Source organism: Chiloscyllium punctatum, chromosome 36 (assembly GCF_047496795.1).
Source record: "Chiloscyllium punctatum isolate Juve2018m chromosome 36, sChiPun1.3, whole genome shotgun sequence".
Classification (NCBI taxonomy): domain Eukaryota; kingdom Metazoa; phylum Chordata; class Chondrichthyes; order Orectolobiformes; family Hemiscylliidae; genus Chiloscyllium; species Chiloscyllium punctatum.
Window position 1 is genome coordinate 25,486,377 of NC_092774.1, and position 25,321 is coordinate 25,511,697.

At 46.6% G+C, this 25,321-nt stretch overlaps 1 protein-coding gene across 1 annotated transcript in view; it reads left to right on the plus strand.

Annotated features, from left to right (window-relative positions):
* Positions 1–25,321, plus strand: part of LOC140460045 (uncharacterized) — a 911,064-nt gene that overhangs the window by 846,330 nt on the left and 39,413 nt on the right. The window contains exons 2-4 of the mRNA XM_072554452.1: positions 1,647–2,951; positions 16,765–17,349; positions 23,355–23,418. Of these exons, the coding sequence (XP_072410553.1) occupies positions 2,059–2,951; positions 16,765–17,349; positions 23,355–23,418 (1,542 nt within the window). The 5' untranslated portion in view covers positions 1,647–2,058. The remainder of the gene's footprint in view (positions 1–1,646; positions 2,952–16,764; positions 17,350–23,354; positions 23,419–25,321) is intronic.

Consider the following 25,321-nt stretch of genomic DNA (forward strand, 5'->3'; position numbering starts at 1 on the left):
AGGAAGGGGAGCGAGATGTCAGAGATGGTCCAGGTAAATTTAAGGTCAGGGTGGAATGTGTTGGTGAAGTTGATGAATTGCTCAACCTCCTCACGGGAGCACGAGGTGGCGCCAATGCAGTCATCAATGTAGCAGAGGAAGAGATGGTATAACCTGTTGTTGTGTGATTTTTTTTTAACTTTGTGGATTGGCCCGTAGTGCCCAGGCATGAAGGTTAGGGAAGATTTGCCGTGCTAAATTACCCAGACGGCCCCAGGGTTGTGGCGGCCACGGTGGATCAGTCAGGGGGTAAATGTAGAGCAATGAGGGGAGGGGAGGGGAACGGGTGGGGGTGGGTGACCCTTCGGGAGGGTCTGTGTGGATTCACTCGGCCGAGTGGCCTGCTTGCACACTATGGGGATTCTCTGAAGGGAAGGGATTATTGCAAACAGTGCAGTGCAGGGCAGGGCAGGGCAGGCGCAGTGCGGGAACCCACTGTCGGTCTCCTCAGCCCCTCACCCCCCGATCTCCAAGACCCTCTCCCCCGGTCCCGGTCTCGGTGACTATTGCTGACGTCACAACGCGGAAGTCGCCCTGTCAATTACAGAGTGAAACTCCCTGAGTAACTCTTCATCCTGGGAGGGAGAGGGAAGGGGTGAAATCTGTACACTTGTAGCAAATGGAGTGAATCCGGGGGTGGGGAGGGGGGATGATTCTGCAAACTCAGGTATGTGTCTCAAATACATAGAAGGGACGGAAGGATCATGTGGAGTTGTTTTCCCTAGCGGGCCAGAGACCGAGGGGTGGATATTGTAGACTTTTTTTTTAAATCATGAGGGACATGGATAGGGTAAATAGACAAGGTGGGATGGGGGAGTCCAGAACTAGAAGGTAATAAGTTTAGGGTGATGGCGGGGGATTTAAAAGAGACCTTAGGGGCAACTTTTTCACACACGGAGTGATACATGTATGGAATGAGCTGCCAGGGGAAGTGGTGGAGGCTGGTATAATTACAGCATTTAAAAGGCATCTGGATGGGTGTATGAACAGGAATATTCAGAGGGATGTGGGTCAAGTGCTGGCAAATGGGGCTTGATTAATTTCGGATATTTGGTCGGCACGGAAGAATTTGACTGAAAGGGCTGTTTCTGTGCTGTATATCTCTATGACTCTGGCTTTCCACTAACGTTTGCCACGTCTGTATGTTCAATTTCTCTCTGGTGTCAGTGTTAATGCCTAGATGTCTCAGCTTACTCTCCCCTTCCTGGGGAATGTTAACCATTTTGTTTCTGGTTGTTCCTCAAGAAGCTGCACCGCAGGTTCACACTGAATTGACACAGTTTATTTTGCTTCCACAATCAGACCTGCTCACTCCCAGCAGTATCCCAATGTTGTGAAAGATATTCACTTTCAGGTGGAGTTATCCAAAATTCAGAGAGATGTCTGTCTTGACGTTTTCGCTTTTCTGCCTCTAAGATCCTGAACCAGCACCTTCAGGGGAATTAGTTAGAGTGGAGTGAGAACAGAAGAGGAGAGAGAGAGAGTGGGATGGTGCTTTCAATTCTGTGGAATAGCCAAAATAAAATAATGTTCTGTAGAAAGTAGAATTGCTTGTTCTGAATTTCTACCCTGGACTGACAGTGACGACTTTTGTAATCTCTTTTTAGAGTATTTGAAGATCTGAAGTTTCAAAATCAACAGATGAAGGTCTTATGCCCAAAACGTCAACTCTCCTGCTCCTCGGATACTGCCTGACCTGCTGTGTTTTTCCAGTGCTGTACCTTTTGACACTGACCCTCCAGCTTCTGAAATGTCACTTTGACATCAATGTCTGACAGTCACTCAATCCATCAGGACCACAATGATTTTTGAGTACAATTCTGTGAAAAGGAGCAAAGCCTTTTGGTTCCTGTTTTAGTACATTTTCAGTAGCAGTGGGACTGGATGAGAGACCCTACTGTTGCAGTGCACTGAGTGTTGGGCCTGAAACAGTGATACGACCTGGAAAGTGGAAATCACGGCAGGGAAGGGCTCTGCAGTCTTTTCTACACGGCAGGGAAGGGCTCTGCAGTCTTTTCTATGGCTGACGTTTCGGCCATGGAGAAACCCAAGAAATCCCGCCATTTGGAGAAACCATGGAAGTGTGGTGACTGCGGGAAAGGCTTCCGTGCCCCGTCTGTCCTGGAGAGTCATCGGCGCAGTCACACCGGGGAGAGGCCGTTCTCCTGCCCTGAGTGCGGGAAGGCCTTCAGCGAATCCTCCACCCTGGTGGATCACCGGCGTGTCCACACGGGGGAGAGGCCATTCTCCTGCCCCGAGTGCGGGAAGGCCTTTATTCGGTCCTCCCACCTGCAGAAGCACCAGCGGTTCCACACGGGGGAGAGGCCTTTCAGCTGCCCTGAGTGCAGGAAAGGCTTTACCCAGGCCTCCCACCTGGTGGCCCACCGGCGGGTCCACACCGGGGAGAGGCCCTTCCTGTGCCCTGAGTGCGGGAAGGCCTTCAGCAATTCCTCTGACATGGTGAAGCACCGGCGGGTCCACACAGGGGAAAAGCCCTTCAGCTGCCCTGAGTGTGGGAAGGCCTTTAGTGATTCCTCCTCCCTGCAGAGGCACCGGCGGGTCCACACCGGGGAAAGGCCCTTCCCCTGCCCAGAGTGCGGGAAGGCCTTCAGCGATTCCTCTCACCTGCTGACCCACCAGCGGGTCCACACGGGGGAAAGGCCCTTCCCATGCCCTGAGTGTGGGAAGGCCTTCAGTGATTCCTCTCACCTGCTGGAGCACCGGCGGATCCACACTGGGGAGAGGCCCTTCAGCTGCCCCGAGTGTGGGAAGGGCTTTACCCGGGCCGACACCCTGCAGACCCACTGGCGGGTCCACACTGGGGAGAGGCCCTTTAGCTGCCCCGAGTGCGGGAAAGCCTTCAGTGATTCCTCCGACTTGCGGAAACACCAGCGGGTCCACACGGGGGAGAGGCCCTTCCCCTGCCCCGAGTGCGGGCACAGGTTCGCATGTTCCAGCAACTTGCGGAAGCACCAGCGGGGGCACCAGCGCTCCCAACAATCGGATTCCTCCGGTGACACTGGTGTGGGTCACTCCCAGGACTGAACCCTTGCCTGTTCTGACAGGGGGGTGCAGTGGGAGAGTGGGTGGAATTTCTTTGTTTTCGAACGGATCGGCCTCTCTTTCCCTCCCCTCCCCAACTTTGCTTCCTGTAGGCCTCTTCATCTCCTCCCTATGTCCTTCTGTATCCAACTTCCCCTGAAATATATCACTGCTGTTGCCACTGTTTTTCAGTTGTTGCTGTTTTTATTTGGGTGGGACTGAGAGGTTCAGATCAGGTGAGAAACTGCATGCTTAAGAGAGAAGGAAGACAGATGGTTGCTATTGGTGACTGGCCTGGAAGATAGTGAATCCTAATTCCGAGCCTAGGGAGTACTGTGGATGATACAGCACTGTGTCTTGCCTTGTCTGGGGCTGGCAGCTCGTTGGATGTCGAGTTGGTCAGTCAAGGGAGGACCGATTCTCAGCAGCCAACCACCAGGTATGTTAATTCTCTTTTTAAACAAAGAGAGAAAATTGCTTCTGGACCAGCAACTGCAGATTTTGGAGGCTTTGGCAACCAGCTGTTTCACTCTGGTTTCTTTCTGTCCAGTTAAGGGATTGTTGGCTCTTTCTAGGAATGAGTCCCAGTCTGTAAGAAGTAGATGAATATTGCAGGGCGTCCATTCACAGTTCCCATCTGATTCACTCTCATCCTTTTTAGGGAAGGAAACTGTTGTTGTGGGAAAGGAGTCACTCAATTGTCCCAGCTGCATCCTTTACCCGGTCTGGCCTATACATGACACCAGATCCACAGCAGTGTGGTTGAGTCTACATACACTTTCTCCCCCACCCCCAAAAAAAACACAAATGCATGGGGAGAAATGTAGTTGGATACAGGGTATGGATTGAAATTGCTGAGTGAGGCAATACTTCCTACAGGTTAAGGCTATACCAAGGATCCAATTACAAAGGGATAACTCAGTGCTGACCAATAGTAACAAAGGGGGTGTGTGGGGGGGGTGCACTTTGACCTTGAGCTGTTTAAATAAGTAAGCTACTTTTTCTACGCCTTTTTGCTGGGGGGGGTTCTGAAGCTGTGACAAAGTTGGGTTGCAATAAAGGTTACCTGAACTTTCCGCTGGGCTCAGACTTTCATTGAAAGCTTTGAGCTCCGAGAGGTTTTTGTTTTAAAGCTGCTCATTTCTTTCAGCCTCCTGCACTAAGTTTCCAATGTCATGGAGCAGTGAATGAGTAGCTAGTATCATTGGAAATTGTAAATTTTTCAGAAGTGCATTGTTTCATCAGCATTGTAAAGTTTACTGGCAGCACCGGGAGCTGTGGGCTGTGTTCACTAGAAACGATGTGGACTGTTGTGGGAAAACCCCATCACCCCAGTGTTGCACTAGGGTGGACAAAGTTAAAAATCACACAACACCAGGTTATAGTCCAACAGGTTTATTTGGAAGCATTAGCTTTCAGAGTGCTGCTCCTTTATCGGGTAGCTGTGGAGCAGGATCATGAGACACAGAATTTATAGCAAAAGATCATGATATCATGCAACTGATGGGATATATTGAACAAACCTAGATTGCTGTTAAGTCTTGGGTTGCAAGTTCCGGTTCATTAATATGTAAATCCCAGAACTTCTTTTCATTCACGTCCTCAAGATGACTTAAGGTTTTGTAAAAAGAGGTGATATCCTCAGTTCAGACAATGCATTAAAGGTGTGAGGTTTGAATCTGTCAGTACCCCAATCTTGAATCAGACTGGTTCTATTTTCAAAGTAAGAATTTATTAAATATTACACGGAATCACAGCCTGCAGATTGTATGCTTCTTGAGCAAAATTGAATGTATTTGCAAATATAATTCTGCAAATTTAAATTCACACCATAGATTTATGTGTGAGCCCGTGCATGAGAGTGCAACTAAGAGAGTGTGTGTTTGAGTGTGTGCATGATTGGTGAAGTGAGAGTGTGATGGAGTATAAGCCTGTGAGAGGGTGTGAGTGTTGGGAGGTGTGTCTGAGGGGGGAGCGTGTGTATGAGAGATGAGTGGATAAAAGGGAGGGGTTGCATTTTGCTAAAACAAGGAAGGGCAGTTAATGGTAAGACCGTGGGTTGTGTTATAGAACAGAGACATGGGAGTGTTCAGGTACATAGTTCTTTGAAAGTTGCATCACTGGTAGACAGGGTGGAAAAGAGGGCATTGTTCATACCGTTGAATATAGCAGTTGGGACATCATGTTGAGGTTGTACAGGATGTTGGTGAGGCTGAGTATGTTCTGGTGGCCCTGTAATAGAAAGAATACTACTGGAGAGGGTTCAGTAAGATTTGGCAGGACGTTCCCAGGACTCGAGGGTTTGAGTTATAAGGAAAGGCTGGGACCTTTTTCACTGGAGCGTAGGATGTTGAGGGGTGACCTCATTGAGATTTATAAAATCATGAGGAGAGAGATAAGGTGAATAGTAAAGGGTTCTTTCTTAGCATAGGGGAGCTCAAAATTAGGGGGCTTTTTTTTAAAGGTGAAAGGACAGAGATTTAAAAGGAACCTGAGGGGCAAAGTTTTGACAGAGGGTGGTTTGCGTGTGGAATGAACTTGCTGAGGAAGTGGTAGATGCAGGGACAGTTTAAACATTTAAACAATATTTGGATGCGTACATGAATAGAAAGGTTTAGAGGGATATGGGCCAAACGCAGGCAAGTGGAACTAGTTTAGTTTGGGAAACCGAGTCAGCATGGATGAGTTGGACCGAAGGGTCTGTTCCTGTGCTGTGTACCTCTATGACACTAAGAGGCAGAAGTGATCTTATTGAAACCAGTAGAATTCTGAAAGGGGCTTGACAGGATAGATGCAGATAAAATGCTTCTTTGTGGGGGGAGTCATGGAATTCGGACAATGTGGAAGCAGGCCATTCGGCCCATTGAGTCCACAATGGCCCCCCGAAGAGCGTTTCACCCATTTTCACCCCCTTACCCTGTATTTCCCTGGCTAATCCACCCAAACCTGAACATCCCTGGACACTATGTGCAATTTAATGTGACCAATTCATCCTCATCTGCTCATCCCTGGATACAATGGGCAATTTCCCATGGCCAAAGCACCCTAACCTGCACATCCCTGGACACTATGGGCAATTTAGTACAACCAAGCCATCTGAACCTGCACAACAGTGAACACTATGGGTAACTTAGCATAGCCAATCCACCCTAACCTGCATATCCCTGGGCACTATAGGTAATTTATCATATGGCCAAAGTTTAAAAATTACACAACACTAAGTCCAACAGATTTGTTTGGAAGCACTAGCTTTTGGAGTGCTGCTCCTTCATCAGGTGGTTGTGGAGAATGAGATCACGATTATAGAATTTATAGTCAAAGGAGTCCAGTGTCATGGAGATATGATATATTAAACAATTTTAGATTAAATCTTTCATCTTTTAGAATGTGTGCCTGTTTTTTGGTATGTTAATCCCAGAACTTGTTTTAAATTACATTCTCAAGAATGTAATTTCAATGCAGTGCTTTTCTAATAGTAGATGTGAATTCTGTCTGGGTCCCAATTAGATTAGATTAGATTACTTACAGCGTGGAAACAGGCCCTTCGGCCGAACAAGTCCACACCGACCCGCCGAAGCGCAAACCACCCATATTCCTACATCTACCCCTTACCTAACATTACAGGCAATTTAGCATAGCCAATTCACCTAACCTGCACATCTTTGGACTGTGGGAGTAAACCGGAGCACCCGGAGGGAACCCATGCAGACACGGGGAGAATGTGCAAACTCCACACAGTCAGTTGTCTGAGGCGGGAATTGAACCCAGGTGTCTGGTGCTGTGAGGCAGCAGTGCTAACCACTGTGCCACCGTGCCGCCCATAAGTGAAATGTTGACTGACGTTTTAGAATTTTCCTGAGAAGGTAATTTAAAACAAGTTCTGGGATTAACATTGCAAGGAACAGAAACAAATTTTAAAAGGTGAAAGATTTAATCTAAAATTGTTTCGTGAATCACATCTCCATGACACTGGACTCATTTGGATGTAAATTCTGTGATCATGACCTCATTCTCCACAACCATCTGATGAAGGAGCGGCTCTCCAAAAGCTAGTGCTTCCAAGTGCATCTCCTGGATGATAACCTGGTGTTGTGTGATTTTTAACCTTGTCCATGGGAAACACAGTTGTAGGACTGGTGCCTGTTGTTATTTTGTGATCTATTCCAAGTGGAAATCCCTCCTCTGCGCAGGCACGGGTGAACAGTCTGTTTTTGTGCTTTGTGTGAGATCAGATTAGCAGCTTTTAAATCCTTATGTTAAGCAGCAGAAGTAAACTGTAGGTCAGCAATTATATTTCGAGAGTGGTATTTCTAGCCATGGTAATCCTGAGTCAACAGAGAGAGGGGGAAAGAGGATGTCACAGTTAAAGAGCATACAGAAAAGTTGTTGTGCTTGTTCAGACAGTTGGTTCTGCATTCAGATGAGAGTGAATACTTGGATCATAATTAAACACTACACTGGAACACCTTAAACTCACTAGGAGAAAGTGAGGACTGCAGATGCTGGAGATCAGGGCTTAAAAACGTGTTGCTGGAAAAGTGCAGCAGGTCAGGCAGCATCAAAGGAACAGGAGAATCGATGTTTCGGGCATAAGCCCTTCTTCAGGAATCACCTTAAATTCTAGGAATCTTGAAGGGGCAAATCAAACAGTAACCTTGAAAAGATATGTTCTTACATTTCTACCCTTGGGTAACCCAAATGAGACACTTTTACTGATAGCTCCATAATCATTTTCCTGCTGAATTTTTTTCTGGGCAAACAATTTCTGGTGGGAGAAATTCTGTATCTTGGAAAGGGGGGAAACAAAAAAAAGGCTGTTAAAAGCATTTTAACTGTGGACCCACAATCTCTTGTGGGAGCAGTACATTTGTCCAAAAAAACAGTTCTGAGGAATTCTAACTGTTGGACTGGAAATAATTTCTCCACTGGACATTACACAGGCATTGAGAAAGCCTCTCGTTATAAAATGTGTTCCTGAGAAATGGAGGAGTATTGAACTTGCTAACATGAACCAAACCTTGCAGAGGAAATTTCTCAGGATTGAAGAGGTTGACGGAAGTCAACAATTGTCAGATTATTTCATGGAAATAACAGCTGGTACAGGGAGATGACTGGGGATCCCAGAACACTGGCGTCTGTAATGATTTGTACAGAACATGGACAGTCTTTGATTAGTTTTGAAATTTGCTTTGTGTATTTTAATTGTTAAGATTTATCTGTAGGAAGGGTTGGAATCTGCTAACTTAAAAAAAAAGTCAAGTTTAAGGGGGAAGGACAGATTGAAAATATGATTGTCTGAGGACATTCAGGTGGGAGTAGAGTTTAGAGTGATACACTTGTAACCTGAGTTGGAGGTTTGGAATGGGGATAAGGTGGTGGGGGGAGGGAGGGAGGGAGGGGGAATTTCCTCATTTCCCCTTCCCCCACCTTATCCCAGTTACAACCTTACAACTCGACACTGCCCTCATGAACTGTCCTGCCTGACCATCTTCCTTCCCACCTATCTGCCCCACCCTGCTTTCCGACCTATCACCATTACTCCATCTCGGTCTACCTATCGTACTCTCAGCTATGTTGCCCCCAGCCCCACCACCACCACCACCACCACCACCACCACCACCACCACCACCCTCCCATTTATCTCTCCAGTCCCTCGGCTCACAACCCTCATTCCTGAAATGTTGATTCTTCTGCTCCTTGGATGCTGCCTGACCTGCTATGCTTTTCCATAAGCGCACTCTCGACTTTAAGGAGTGACTGGCCTATTCGTAGTCTTGTAAAATTGGTTCTGACTATGTAGAAACAGCTGTAAAGCACAGAAACAAACCCATCAGTCCAGGCTGACCAGATATTCTAAATTAATCTAGTGACTCATTTGCCAGCATTTGGCCCATATCCCTCTAAACCCTTCCTATTCATACACCTATCCAGATGTCTTTTAAATGTTATAATTGTACCAGTCTCCACCACTTCCTCTGGCAGCTCATTCCATACATACACCACCCTCTGTGTGAAAAAGTTGCCCTTGAATCCCTCTTAAATCTTTCCCCTCTCACCCTAAACCTATTCCCTCTAATTTTGGACTCAACCTCCCTACCATGGGGAAAAGACATACAAAGGTTGAGCAGCCAGACAAAGTGCAAAAGGAATAAAATGTCGAATCACAGGGAGAAGTAAAAATTGTAGCTCTGCCCTTTTTTTTCCCTCCAAATAGACATTTGGACTCAGTCAATATCGGCCGCATATCCGCAGAGCATAGTGCGCGTGCTCGGCGGTAAGGCACTGCGCATGTTTGCCGGTGTCAGCAAATCACTGCACAAACTCCTCATTGTCGCAGAGAAGGCGCGCGACCCTCTTCTGATGGGCCAATAGGAAGACGTGGAGGACCGGAAGGAGTCTGGTCCTCCTTCCAATCAGAATGCCCCATTCTCTGAATGCGGAAGTTTGACCATGAGCTTCTGAAGCTGCTGTTCCTCTCTTTTTGAATCAAGATTGAACTTCACCCCAGCCAACAACTTCCTACCTCTGTCCAACATCTGTGAGTACGGCACTCTATTTTTCTCACCCCCTTTTCATTTTTTTAAATTTTGGGCTTCAGCAACAGACAGGAAAGGGAGTGAATCCTGGGAAGGGACAGATTCTGGATAAGTTGAACCATGTCTATGTCGCAATTGGCAAAATAGACAGGAAGGAGGCTGGAAGAACACAGCAAGCCAGGCAGCATCAGGAGGTGCAGAAGTAAACTTTTTGGGTGTAACCCTTCTTCAGGACTGGGGTGTGTGTATGTCAGGGAGCTGCAGGTAAAGGGGGTGCTGGGGGCAGGGTGGTGAAGTGGGGATAAGTGAAGACATGTAGAGGGCATGACCTGGTTGGTCAGTGGGATGAAAGAATATGGTTGGTGGCAGGGAGAAATGGAAGGGAGGAGGAGGGCGGAGGGCCTGGGAAGGGAGTCAGGAGATTGGAAGGGAGGTTATTTGAAATTGGAGAAATCGAAGTTGAGTTCTCTGTGCTGTAGGCTGCACAGGTGGAAGATGAAGTGTTGTTCCTCCAATTTGCGGTTTGGTTCATTGTGGCAATGGACAAGGCATGTCAGAAAGGGAGTGGGAAAGGGAAATAAAATGGGTGGTGACTGGGAGGTCTGGTCAGCCTCTGTCGACCTAGCTGCGATGCTCAGCGAACCATTTCCAAGTTTAGGCTTGGTCTCCCCCATGTAGATAAGACCACAATTGGCAAACACATGGCAAATGCAGTACCACAAATATGCAGGTACAGCCTTTGATGTGAAAAAAAGCAGGATAGAGCTGTATTGTTTAAATGGTGATATATTGGGATGAGGAGAAAGTGAGAACTGCAAATGCTGGAGATCAGAGTCAAAAAGTGTGGCAGTGGAAAAGCATAGCAGGTCAAGCAGCATCTGAGGAGCAGGAAAGTTGACATTTCGGGCATGGGTCCTTGTTCAGGAATGATGTGTGGATGTACAAAGGGGCATCAGCGTCCTTCTACACCAGTCACTGCCAGTTGTCAGACAGGTGCAGCTAGCAATGAGCAAGGCAAGTGGTATACTAGCAAGAGGAATTGAGTTCAGAAGTGGGGATGACTTCCTGCAGTTAGGCGGTCATTGAATGTATTCAAGGTTGAATTCATCTGATTTTTGAACAACAAATAAATGAGTGGTTATGGGGGAAAGCGAGAAAATAGTTTTAAGACCAGTATAAAACAAGTAGAGTTATACAGCACAGAAACAGACCCTTCAGTCCAACTAGTCCATGCTGACTTGTTCTCAAACCAAACTTGTCCCACCTGACAATTTATGGCCAATGTCCCTCTAAATCTTTCCTATTCATGTACTTATCCAAATGTTTTTTAAGAGTTGTAACTGTACCTGCATCCACCACTTCCTCTGGACATTCATTCCACACACACCAGTCTCAAAAAAAAGCTCATCTCTTTTTTTTAAAATATATTTTGAAATCTTTTTAAAATCTTTCTCCTCTCATCTTAAGAATTTGCTCCCTAATCTTTAAACCCCCACCCTAAGGAAACAGCACCTGCCATTCCCCTCATCTATACTCCTCATGGTTTTTTAAACTTGTTTCGGGTCACCTCTCAACCTCCTGTGCTCCAGTGAAAAAGTCTCAGCCATCCACCGGGATGTAAGTATATTCATATCTCAGTGCTGGTGCAGGCTTGAAAGACCAAATGACCTACTCCTGCTCCCAATTCTCCTACTGTGTCCAGGACAGCAAGAGACCATAAGACATAGGAGCAGAAATTAGGCCATTCAGCCCATCAGGTCTGCTCTTACTATTTGGTCGTGGCTGATCAGTTTCTCAAACCCGTTCTCCAGCTTTCTCCCATAACCCCCAATCTCCTTGATACTCAAGAACCTATCTACCTCAGTCTTAAATATCCTCAGTGACCTGGCCTGCACAGCATTTGTTGGCAATGGATTCCACGGATTCACCACTCTCTACCTGAAGAAGTTCATCCTTATCTCCGTTCTGAAAGGTCTTCCCTTTACTCTAAGGCTATGCCCTCGGGTCCTAGTCTCTCCTACCAATGGAAGCATCTTTTCAACATCCACCCTGTCTAGGCCGTTCAGATTTTGTATGTTTCAATTAGATCCCCTCAGTGTGGCCTGTTAATCAGCATGAACTAGACCCTTCAGGATGAGGTACAGCAGGGATTAGGTTCAACAAAGTGAGAATGGAGGGGGAGTGTGTTGGATGGAGATTTTCAGCTTCCAGGGAATAAGAGAGGAAAGAGAGTTCACTCTAAATTAGAATTGATTGGATGGGCAAGTGGGCCGAGGACTGGCAGATGGAGTTTAATTTAGAGATATGTGAGGTTTGCATTTTGATCCAGCAATCCAGGCAGGACCGATACAGTTAAGGGGAGTGTTGCGGAACAAAGAGACATTGGAGTGCAGGTTCATAGTTCCTTGAAAGTGGAGTCGCAGGGAGATAGGACAGTGAAGAAGGCATTTCCTATGCTTTCCTTCATTGATCAGAGCATTGAGAATCGGAGTTGGGAGATCATGTTGGAGGGTTTGTGTTACAGGGAGAGGCTGAATTGGCCAGGGATAATTTTCCCTGGAGTATTGGAGGCTGAGGGGTGACCTTATCGAAGTTTTAAGGGGCATGAATCGGGTGAATACCCAAAGTCTTTTTCCCAGGTTGGGGGTGTCCGAACTTGAGGGGCATAGGTTTAAGGTGAGGTTTAAGGGGAAAGGGACCTGAGGGGCTATGTTTTCACACGGATGGTGGTGTGTGATGGAATGAGCTGCCAGAGGAAGTGGTGGAGGTTGGTACAATGGTCACATTTAAATGGCATCGGGATAGGTCCATGAATAGGAAGGGTTTAGAGGATATGGGCCAAATCCTAGCAAATGGAACTAGATTAATTTTGGATATCTGATCAACATAGATGAGTTGGGCCGAAGGGTCTGTTTCTGTGCTGGTGCCTGCACACTACTCTACAGACTGCCCCACTGTCAATTCTAACTAATCAGAGCTTCTGTCTTATTTGAATTTGAACCACAACCCTGAAAAGAAGACATGTTTAATTTGAGACTAATGAATCAGTTTAAGTGCAACTTTACAGTAACATTTCAGCCTCCGGGTACAAAATGATTCCGTGCTTAAGATAAAAAGCAGGAGTCTGCTCCCAGCTTAAAATTATTCTAAACCTAACATTGAAGAGATTCTGACACAGTATGTCGGGAAGCCATTTTATAGCCAAAAGTTTGCCCTCCTTGCTAAGACACCATTTTGTAAAACAATTGTATCAGATAAGTGAGCTAAGGTTACCTTATGCCATCTCCCACTTAATTTAGACTGGTACTTCTTAATAGGAACTTATCAGCAGATGCATAACTCGGCTGGATTTGTTTTTCCCACCTGACGTATAGCTCAAGGCCTGTAGGAGTGATCAGTCAAGCGCATGCAGATCTGTCAATTCACTTTTCTTCCTTATGAATTATTGTCTTCTACTGTTATCTGTTTTTTGTAAACTTTTTTGTTTGAGACAGTACAGCAAAGTAGCATGCCAGGGGTCTTGAAGAGCTGATATCCTACTCTCCCGAGTTAATAGAACCCAGTTAGTTTAGCTTCTCAGTATCAGTGTTATGTTGTATCAGTGATGCTATTGGTAAATGACTAAAATTAAACTAAACTGTCTGTAACAGGTTTCTTTTATTCCAGACTCCCAAAGAGTACAATCTCCAGGACGAACCAAGAGGGACTTACAGGTTGAATTCACAAGGGATTCCCTGGGTCATCTCAAATCTGTACTTTAACAACCTTATCAAAGTTTACAAGGGGCATGGATAGGCTAAATACCCAAGGTCTTTTCCACAGGGTAGGGGAGTCCAGAATGAGAGGGGGATAGGTTTAAGGAGAGTAGGGAAAGGGACCTGAGAGGTAACGCACGTCTGGAAAGAGCTGCCAGAGGAAGTGGTGGAGGCTGGTACAATGACAATATTTAAAAGAATAGAGGGATATGGGCCAAATGCTGGCAAAATGAACTCAATAATTTGGGATATCTGGTCAGTACAACGACTCGGACTAACAGCTTGTTTCCACGATGTAAGACTCTATTGTCTTTGGTGAAAGCAGAAGTGTGGTTGTGAAGACTGGACTTTGAGAGCAGCTTTCCAAGATGTTTTGCCCCTACTGGGAGCAGAATAAGTTGCAATGAAATCTCTCATTTGTGAGGCAGCAACTGAATGAGTACATCCAGGATTTTGGTGGAAAGTGGGAATTCATTGCACTGTGGGGATGACGCACTACCCTATTCAGTCATTTCTGCTGGTGGATTAGACCAGGCCTCAAGATTAGGGGGAGTAGATTTAGGACAGAGATGAGGAGGAATTGCTTTTCCTGGAGACTAGTGAATCTATGGAATTCTCTGCCCAAGGAAGCAGTAGAGGCAGCTTCATGAAGTATATTCAAGGCACAATTGGATCAGTTTTTGCATGATTGGGGAATTAAGGGTAGTTGGGACAATGCAGGGAGGAGGAGCTGAGATGATGGATAGATCAGCCATGATCTTAATGAATGGTGGAGCAGACTGGACGGGCCAAGTGGCCTACTCCTGCTTCTATTAATATGAAAATATAACCCTGCATTTCCCATGGCTAACCTACCTAACCTGCACATGCCTGGACACTGTGGGCAATTTAGCCTGGCCATCCAAATCAAGGCCAGTGAGCAATGTGGTGATGTGGAAAATGAACATCAGAGTATGATAGAAAGGGACAAGGAGAGTCAATATACCAGCAATCAAAACTGGATTCTAAAGATCACAAAAATTGAAACTAAAAACTGTGTCTGAATGTGCGCTGCATTGAAACGAAAGTGAATGAATTGACTGCACACATTGAAGAGAATAAAATTATGATCTGAAACTCCTTACAGAGACATAGCTTCAGGATGACAAGGATTGGATCCTGAATATTGAGGGGAGAGTCAAATGGGAAGCTAGGTAAAGGTAGAAGGTTGGCACTGCTAATCAAAGCACTGATCACAGGGTAGTGAAAAGTTATCAAATAGACATAGAGATATAAAGCAAGGAAATAGACCTTTCCCCCCTCTCATGCGCACGCGCACACACGCATGCTAGTCCATGGGGGTGATTTTGTACTTGCAGCATGATGTTTGCAGATACATTCTACTTTTGCTCAAAAACTGGCACAATCTGTTGGCAGTCAATACATAATATATTTTGTAAATTCCATTTTGATAATGGGCCCACTACTTTTTATCATTTATATAAATGATTTGGATGTGAGCAGAAGAGGTATGATTAGATTAGATTACTTACAGTGTGGAAACAGGCCCTTCGGCCCAACAAGTCCACACTGACCCATTCCCCTACATTTACCCCTCACCTAACACTACGGGCAATTTAGCATGGCCAATTCACCTAACCTGCACAGTTTTGGATTGTGGGAGGAAACCGGAGCACCCGGAGGAAACCCATGCAGACACGGGGTGAATGTGCAAACTCCACACAGACAGTCGCCTGAGATGGGAATTGACCCCAGGGTCTCTGGCGCTGTGAGGCAGCAGTACTAACCACTGTGCCACCCAAAATACTATACTAACTAGGTATAGTTAGTAAGTTTGCTAATGACACCAAAATTGGAGGTGTAGTGGATAGCAAAGAAGGTTACCTCCGATTATGATGGGATCTTGATCAGATGAGCCAATGGGCTGACAAGTGGCAAATGGAGTTTAATTTAGATACACGTGAGATGCTGCTTTTTGGGAAAGCAAATCTTAGCAGGACTTACACACTTAATGGTAAGGTCCTAGGGAGTGTTGCTGAACAAAGAGACCTTGGAATACAGGTTCATAGCTCCTTGAAAGTGGAGTCGCAGGTAGATAGGATAGTTAAGAAGGCGTTTGGTATGCTTTCCTTTATTGGTCAGAATATCAAGTACAGGGGTTGGGAGGTCATGTTGAGGCTGTACAGGACATTGGTTAGGCACTGATGGAATATTGCGTGCAATTCTGGTCTCCTTCCTATCGGAAAGATGTAAAACTTGGAAGGATGTTGCCTGGGTTAGAGGATTTGAGCTACAGGGAGAGGATGAATAGGCAAGGACTGTTCCCTGGAGTGTCGGAGGCTGAGGGGTGACCTTATAGAGGTTTATAAAATCATAAGGGGCGTGGATAGGATAAATAGGCAAAGTCTTTTCCCTGGGGTTGGGGAGTCCAGAACTAGAGGGCATAAGTTTAGAGTGAGAGGGAAAAGATATAAAAGAGACGTAAGGGGCAACGTTTTCACACGTGGTGGTACGTGTAAGGAATGAGCTGCCAGAGGAAGTGGTGAAGGCTGATACTATTGCAACATTTAAAAGGCAACTGCGGGGGGGGGGGATATGGGCCACGTACTGGCAGGTGGGACTAGATTGGGATATCTGGTCGGTCCCTTCGGGCAACTCTTCATCCTGGGAGAGAGAGGGAAAGGTGGGGTGAAATCTGTTCACTTGAAGCAACTAGAGTGAATCAAGGGAGGGAGCAGACTCTGCAAACTCAGGTATTTGTCTTAATTACCCAGGAGGGATGGAAGGATAGAGATTGGGAAGGAAGTGGAGTAGATCTCTTTTCTGTTTTTACTTTATCTTTTCTTTTATACCCTGGACTGATATTAACTTTTATAGTCTCTTTTTACAGAATATTTGAAGATCTTAAGACGGAAATTTCAAAAACCAACAGATTAAGGGCTAAGGCCTGTAAAGTAGACTCTCCTGCTCCTCGGATGCTGCCTGACCTGCTGTGCTTTTCCAGCGCCGCACTTTGACTCTGGCTCTCCATGTCAATGTCTGACAGTCACTCAATCCATCAGGACCACAACGGTTTTCAACTATGATTCAGTGAGAAGGAGCAAAGCTTTTTGGTTCCTGTTTCAGTACGATTTCAGCATCAGTGGGACTGGATGAGAGACCCCACTGTTGCAGCGCGCTGAGTGGAGCCTGAAACGGTTATACAGCCTGAAATGAGGAATTCACGCCAGGGAGGGATTCTACACGTGTTCGTGTGTGGCTGAAGCTTCGGCCATGGAGAAACCTGAGGAATCCTGCCCCGTGGAGAAACCGTGGAAGTGTGGCGACTGCGGGAAAGGCTTCTGTGCCCCGTCTGTCCTGGAGACTCATCGGCGCAGTCACACCGGGGAGAGGCCCTTCTCCTGCCCCGAGTGCGGGAAGGGCTTCAGCAATTCATCCCACCTGCTGGCCCACCGGCGGATCCACACGGGTGAGAGGCCCTTCAGCTGCCCCGAGTGCGGGAAGGCCTTCAGCAATTCTTCTGCCCTGCTAAGGCACCAGCGTGTACACACGGGGGAGAGGCCATTCCCCTGCCCCGAGTGCGGGAAGGCCTTCAGCAATTCCTCCGCCCTCCTGACCCACCAGCGGGTACACACCGGGGAGAGGCCTTTCAGCTGTCCCAAGTGCGCGAAGGGCTTTACCCAGGCCTCCACCCTGCTGATACACTGGCGAGTCCACACGGGGGAGAGGCCCTTTAGCTGCCCTGAGTGCGGGAAGGGCTTTACGCAGGCCTTTGCCCTGCTGACACACCAGCGGGTCCACTCAGGGGAGAGGCCCTTCAGCTGCCCTGAGTGCAGGAAGGGATTTACCCAGACCTCTGCACTGTTGAGGCACCGGCGTGTCCACACGGGGGAGAGGCCCTTTAGCTGCCCTGAGTGCGGGAAGGGCTTTACCCAGTCCTCTCACCTGCGGAGGCACCAGCGGGTTCATGTGCCATTGCAGGGAAACTGAAGGAGGCACGGCCGAGTGCCACAATCAACTGGACTATCAACTCATTTCCAGGGAGCCCCAGGTTTGAATTTGGTCAGAAGTCTGGAGTTCAGAATGTAACAATGAAACCATTTTCTGGGCAGGTAGGGGGTGGTGGTGGGAGAAACCCCCCCCTCTGATTCACTCATGTCCCTTTTAGGGAAGGAAACTGCCATTGTGAGAAAGGATTCACTCAGTCAACCCAGCTGCATCCTTTACCTGGTCTTGCAGTGGTTGACTCTACACTGCCCCACACCCCACCTGCAAATGCGCAGGGAGAAACTTGCTTAGACAAGGTATGGGTTGAAATTGCTGAGCGAGGCAGTACTTCCTCCAGGTTATGGCTGCACAAAGGATCCAATTATAAAGGGACAACTCTGTGCTGACCAATAGTAAAGAAAGTGAGGTGGGTGTGTGCGCGCTTTGACAGTTGCTTTTTCTACACCTTTTGCTGGGGGGGATCTGAAGCTGTAACAAAGTTTGGTCGCAATAAAGGTTACCTGAACTTACTGCCGGACTCAGACTCCAAGACATTTTTGTTTTAAAGCTGCTCATTTCTTTCAGCTTCCTGCACTATGTTTCCAATGTCGTGGATCAGATGGAGCAGTGAATGAGTAGATAGTTTCGTTAGAAATTGTAAATTTTTCAGGAGTGCAGGTACTGCATCGTTTCATCAGCAGCTTACTGGCAGCACGGGGAGGTACGGGCTGTGTTTACTAAAGAAGAGGTGAAGGTGCTGGTGTTGGTTGGACAAAATTAAAAATCACACAACATCAGGTTATAGTCCAACAAGTTTATTTGGAAGCACTAGCTTTCGGAGTGCTGCAGGATCATAAGACAGATGTTATAGCAAAAGATCACAGTATAGTGCAACATAAAATATTATGGATTGACTGCCTGCAGTTTGTGCGCTTTTTGAGCAAAATTGAATGTATCTGCAAATATAATTCTGCAAACGCAAATTCACCCCGTCCTTATATGTGGAAGTGGGTGTAAGAGTGTGGTAAAGTGAGTGTGATGGAGTATAAGCCTGTGAGAGGGAGAGTGTTGGGGGGGGGTGTGTCTGAGAGAGAGCATGTGTATGAGCAAGGTATAGATAAAAGCAAGGGGTTGTATTTTGCTAAAATAAGTGCAGGCAGGACTTGTACAGTTAATTTAGGGCCCTGGGTTGTGTTGTAGAACAAAGGGATATGGGGAGGTTCAGGCACATAGTTCATTGAAAGTTGCATCACAGGTTGGGAGGTTGGCTAAGAAGGCATTCCAACCTCATAGTCCGGGAACCCCGCACTGCCCGGTTCTACCTCCTTCCCAAGATCCACAAGCCTGACCACCCTGGCCAACCCATTGTCTCAGCATGCCCCTGCCCCAATGAACTCATCTCAACCTACCTTGACACTGTCCTATCCCCACTAGTCCAGGAACTCCCCACATACGTTCGAGACACCACCCACGCCGTCCACCTCCTCCAAGACTTCCGTTTCCCCGGCCCCCAACGCCTTATCTTCACCATGGATATCCAATCCCTCTACACCTCCATTTGCCATGACCAGGGCCTCTAAGCCCTCCGTTTTTTCCTCTCCAGACGTCCCCAACAGTACCCTTCCACTGACACTCTCATTCGTTTGGCCGAACTGGTCCTCACGCTTAACAATTTCTCCTTTGAATCCTCCCACTTCCTCCAGACCAAAGGCGTAGCCATGGGCACACGTATGGGCCCCAGCTATGCCTGTCTCTTTGTTGGCTATGTAGAGCAGTTGATCTTCCGTAATTACACCTGCACCACTCCCCACCTCTTCCTCCGCTACATTGATGACTGCATTGGAACCACCTCATGCTCCCGCGAGGAGGTTGAGCAATTCATCAACTTCACCAACACATTCCACCCTGACCTTAAATTTACCTGGACTATCTCTGACATCTCGCTCCCCTTCCTGGACCTCTCCATCTCCATTAGTGACGACTGACTTGACACTGACATTTTTTACAAACCCACCGACTCCCATAGCTACCTGGATTACACCTCTTCCCACTCTATCTCTTGCAAAAATGCCATCCCGTATTCCCAATTTCTCCGCCTCCGCCGTATCTGCTCCCAGGAGGACCAGTTCCACCATAGGACACACCAGATGGCCTCCTTCTTTAGAGACCGCAATTTCCCTTCCCACGTGGTTAAAGGTGCCCTCCAACGCATCTCGTCCACATCCCGCACCTCCGCCCTCAGACCCCACCCCTCCAACCATAACAAGGACAGAACGCCCCGGTGCTCACCTTCCACCCTACAAACCTTCGCATCAACCAAATCATCCGCCGACATTTCCGCCACCTCCAAAAAGACCCCACCACCAGGGATATATTTCCCTCCCCACCCCTTTCCGCCTTCCGCAAAGACCGTTCCCTCCGTGACTACCTGGTCAGGTCCACACACCCCCCTACGACCCACCCTCCCATTCTGGCACTTTCCCCTGCCACCGCAGGAACTGTAAAACCTGTGCCCACACCTCCTCCCTCACCTCTATCCAAGGCCCTAAAGGAGCCTTCCACATCCATCAAAGTTTCACCTGCACATCCACTAATATCATTTATTGGATCCGTTGCTCCCGATGTGGTCTCCTCTACATTGGGGAGACTGGGCGCCTCCTAGCAGAGCGCTTTAGGGAACATCTCCGAGACACCCGCACCAATCAACCAAACCGCCCCGTGGCCCAACATTTCAACTCCCCCTCCCACTCTGCCGAGGACATGGAGGTCCTGGGCCTCCTTCACTGCTGCTCCCTCACCACCAGACGCCTGGAGGAAGAACGCCTCATCTTCCGCCTCGGAACACTTCAACCCCAGGGCATCAATGTGGACTTCAATAGTTTCCTCATTTCCCCTCCCCCCACCTCATCCTAGTTTCAAACTTCCAGCTCAGTAACTGTCTCCTTGACTTGTCCGACCTGCCTATCTTCTTTTCCACCTATCCACTCCACCCTCTCCTCCTTGACCTATCACCTTCATCTCCTCCCCCACTCACCCATTGTACTCTATGCTACTCTCTCCCCACCCCCACCCTCCTCTAGCTTATCTCTCCACGCTTCAGGCTCACTGCCTTTATTCCTGATGAAGGGCTTTTGCCCGAAATGTCGATTTCGAAGCTACTTGGATGCTGCCTGAACTGCTGTGCTCTTCCAGCACCACTAATCCAGTATTTGGTTTTCAGCATCTGCAGTCATTGTTTTTACCTAAGAAGGCATTCAGCAAACTTACCTTAATTGTTCACACCATTTGAGTAAAGGAGATGTGACATCATGTTTAGGTTGTACAGGATGTTGGTGAGGCCAGTTTTAGAGTACTGAGAACAGTTCTAGTGGCCCTATAATAGGAAGAATTCTATTAGAGAGGGTTCAGTAAAGATTTACCATTCTCTTCGCTGTCTGCAGAAATGGTGTGAATGGACCGATGAGAAGCCAGGGAGGACCGCGAGGAGCCTGGTCCTCCTGCCAATCAGAGCCCCCCTATTGACTGAATGTGGAAGGTGGATCATGAACTTCTTAAGCTGCTGCTCCTCCTCTCTCTCTGAATGAAGATTGATCTCCACCCCAGACAACAACTTCCTTCCTCTATCCACCATCTGTGGGTATGGCACTCTCTTTTCTCACCCCCTTTTCCATTTATGTCTCATTCTGGGGTTCAATTGTTGACTTGCAGCAACTGAAAAGGAAGGTGGTGTATCCAGGGAGGGGACAGAGTCAGGAAATGTTGGTCCACATCTGTGTCTCAATTGGAGACACATGGCAAATGCAGTATCACAGTGTGAAGTTGTAGTCTTTGTTGTGGAAAAAAGAACAGGTTAAGGTGGCATACAGCATGCTTTCCATCATTGGACGGAGTATCGAGTACAAGAGTTCGCAGGTCACGTAGTGTAAGATTTTGGTTCAGCCACATTTGGAATACTGCGTACAATTCCGGTCGCTAGATTTCCAAAAGGATGTGGATGCTTTGGAGAGGGTGCAAAAGGGTTTGACTCTGTAACTATACTGGTCTTAAAACCATTTTCTTGCCTTTCCCCATAAACATCCACTTCTTTGTTGTTCAAAAATCAGATTATATCAGCCTTGAATATATTCAATGACCCCCTAACTGCAGGAAGACATCCCCACTTCTGAACTCAATTCCTCTTGCTAATATACCACTTGCCTTGCTCATTGCCTACTGCACCTACCTGACAACTGGCACAGAAGGACACTGACACCCCTTCGTACATCCACACATCGTTCCTGATGAAGGGCTCGTGCCAGAAACTTTGACTCTCCTGCTCCTAGGATGCTGCTGGACCTGCTGTGCTTTTCCAGCACCACACTTTTTGACTCTGGTTTCCAGTCTTCACTTTGTCCACATCCAAATATCACCATTTAAACAATACACCTCCTTTCTGCTTTTTCTTTCAACAGCAAAGGCTATAACTTCACATGGGGGTACTGTATTTGCTAACTGTGGTCTTCTCTACATTAGGGAGACAGATCGTAAACTTGGGGAACGGTTCACAGAGCATCACAGCAGGATCCGCAAAGGCCGATTGGACCTCCCAGTCACCATCCATTTTAATTCCCTTCCCACTCCCTTTCTGGACCACTTCCACAACGAACCAAACCACAAATTGGAGGAACAACACCACATCTTCCACCCAGGCAGTCTACAGCTCAGAGGACTCAACATTTAGTTCTCCAATTTCAAATAACCGCCCTTCCCATCCCCCAACTCCCTTCCCAGCACTCTACCTCCCTGCCATCAACTAGATTTCTTCCTCCCATTGACCAACCAGGTCATATCTGTCTCCACATATCTCCACTTCAGCTCCCTCCAACTCTATTTTGATTTAGTCCCTCCCCTCCCCTCCCCTCCCCTCCCCTCCCCTCCCCTCCCCTCCACTGTTTTGATCACACAGCATTGCCCTTTGATGTGAAGGGCAGTGCTTGTCACTGGCCACTCGGGTGTTTTTCCTATCTTCCTGGTGGTGGAAATTGAATAAAGATTCGTACACTTTGTGTCTTTCACTGTGTCTCACACCTACACACACACACCATGGGTGCTGGGGAAAAAATAAGCACTACCGCAGTTAGGTGGTAGTGTGGGGTTAAGGAAAAGAAAAAGGAAAAAAAAAGTGTTGCGGTAGTGTGGGGGGTTAAAATATGTTAAAAAAAATAAACAGGAGATAGTATTGCCCCTTGATGTGAAGGGCAGTGCTTGTCACTGGCCACTCGGGTGTTTTTCCTATCTTCCTGGTGGTGGAAATTGAATAAAGGTTCGTGCACTTTGTGTCTTTCACTGTGTCTCACACCTGCACACACACACCATGGGTGCTGGGGAAAAAATAAGCACTACCGCAGTTAGGTGGTAGTGTGGGGGTTAAAAAAAAAGAAAAATATATAAACAGGAAAAGAAGAAAAAAGAGAAAAAAAAAGAAAAGAAAAAAAAATTAACAGAGGAGCTTCACATAGCATTGCCCTTTGGTTTGAAGGGCAGTGCTTGTCACTGGCCACTGGGGCGTTTTTCCTATCTTCCTGGTGGTGGGGAAAAAAAATGTAGCAGGAATCCCTGCAGGGGAAAAAAAAAATCCCCACTTCAGCTCCCTCCAACTCTATTTTGATTTAGTCCCTACCCTCCCCTTCACCTTTTTGATCACACAGCATTGCCCTTTGGTTTGAAGGGCAGTGCTTGTCACTAGCCACTCGGGTGTTTTTCCTATCTTCCTGGTGGTGGAAAAAGAATAGAAATAGGCCTACTTGTCACTGGCCACTTGGGTGTTTTTCATATCTGAATTCTTGAAAAGGAAATTATTCCAGATATATGTGGATACAGGGAAATACTTCAACAAAAGAGCCATTACAAATTTGATGGATCAAACAATCTCCTTTTGAGAGATATAAATGGGAGCATCAATATTCAAGTAGAAATTCCAATTTTTGTTCTCCTCCCAAAGTCTCTGTCTTGTCAGGGTAAAATGCAAACAGTACAATTTTCTTAGAAAAGCTCTGCATTTAAATTACATTCTTGAGAAGGTAATTTATAGATTAGGGTGTAGGTTAGGGTGGATTGGCCATGCTAAATTACCCATAGTGCCCAGGGGTGTGCAGGTAAGGATGGATTGGCCTTTGCTATAAATTAGATTAGATTCCCTACAGTATGGAAATAGGCCCAACAAGTTATCCACCCAGACCTACATTTATCCCTGACTAAAGCACCTAACACTATGGACAATTTAGCACGACCAATTCACCCAGCCTGCACATCTTTGAATTACGGGAAGAAACCAGATCACCCAGAGGAAACCCACACAGACACAGGGAGAATGTGCAAACTCCACACGGACAGTCACCCGAGGCTGGAATCGAACCCGGGTCCCTGGCACTGTGAGGCAGCAGTGCTAACCACTGAATCATCATGCCACCTTCTCTCAATGAGGTCACCCCTCAACAAAAGTGGTCTAAGCAAGGTCTAGTACAGCCACAATAAGACCTTCCAACTCCTCTCAATGTTCTGACCAATAAATGGAAGCATACTGAATGCCTTCTTCACTATCATGTTCACCTGAGACTCCACTTTCACGGAACTATGACCTCCTGTGCTCCAGTGAAAAAGGTCCCAGCCTCTCCTTATAATGCAAATCCTACAGTCCTGGCAATATCCTTGTAAATCTTTACTGAACCCTCTCTAATAGTATTCTTCCTATAACAGGGCCACCAGAACTGGACTCAGTACTCTGAAAGTCACCTCACCAACTTCCTGTACAACCTCAGCATGATGTCCCAACTCCTATACTCAATGGGGTGGACAGTGAAGGCAATGGTGCTAAATGCCTTCTTGACCACCCTGTCTACCAGTGATGCAACTTTCAAAGAACTATGTACCTGAACACTCCCATGTCTCTGTTCTACAACAACTGACCACTACCTGTACAAAGTAAAAACAATGACTGCAGATGCTGGAAACCAGATTCTGGATTAGAGAGATTCCTGATTCCTTTCCTGATTTACAGCTCGTTCTAGGGTGTTACTTATATCCTCTTGAGTGAAGACAGATTCAAGTTCTTTTCAATTCATCTGCCATTTCTTTATACTCTGTTACTGAATCCCCAGATTCATTTTTCACAAAACCAACACTTATTTTGTGAACTTCTTTTTAAAAAAAGCTGACGAAACTTTCCAACCAGTTTTTTTTATTTTTGGCTAACCTTCTAACCCTAATTGCTGTGCTCTGGCTTGCATTATTTTTGATGTTTTGCCCCAGCTGTCAAACTCTAGCATCAACCTGTCTGCTTATTCTATTGAACTGACCTTGGTTAAGTATTGCAAAACACACAAGGGCCAATTTTTCCTCTCCAGAAAGTCTTAGTACTTAACATGATAAAATTCAGTGTGATATATTGTTCATTAAGCACACACTACAGATTCAAAATCCCACAATGACACCCAGTTTTGTTATGATCTTTAATTCTGACGAGAAATTTGAATACCCAGTGATTAACTAGAAAAATGACCAATTAATTGGAGTAATTTAGGAGAATAACATGTATGGCCTTTAATTTAAATCGAATTTCTTTACTTCCATGCAAGAGCTCCCACAAATCTTGACATGAATATTTCATTCACTTCCTGGGAATACTCCAAGGCATGCAACATCTCTCTAGGATTCACTTGAATCCTTCTCAGGTTTCCAAGTATTCCTGGTCATTTTATCAGGATGTCTCCATTAGCTTTTTGGCTAAGTGAACTTCCAGTTTTCATTTGAAACTTCAAAGGTTTAGACTGATCAGTTGGAATGTTGGTTGGAAACACTCTGGTTCCTCATGGCCTTCTGTGCTTTTAGTCGAGTGCCTGAGTAACTAAGCTGCTGCTGAACACAAACTGCTTTCTGCCAGCAATGCAAACTCCACAATAGGTTGTTTGAGTGTTCTCACCATCT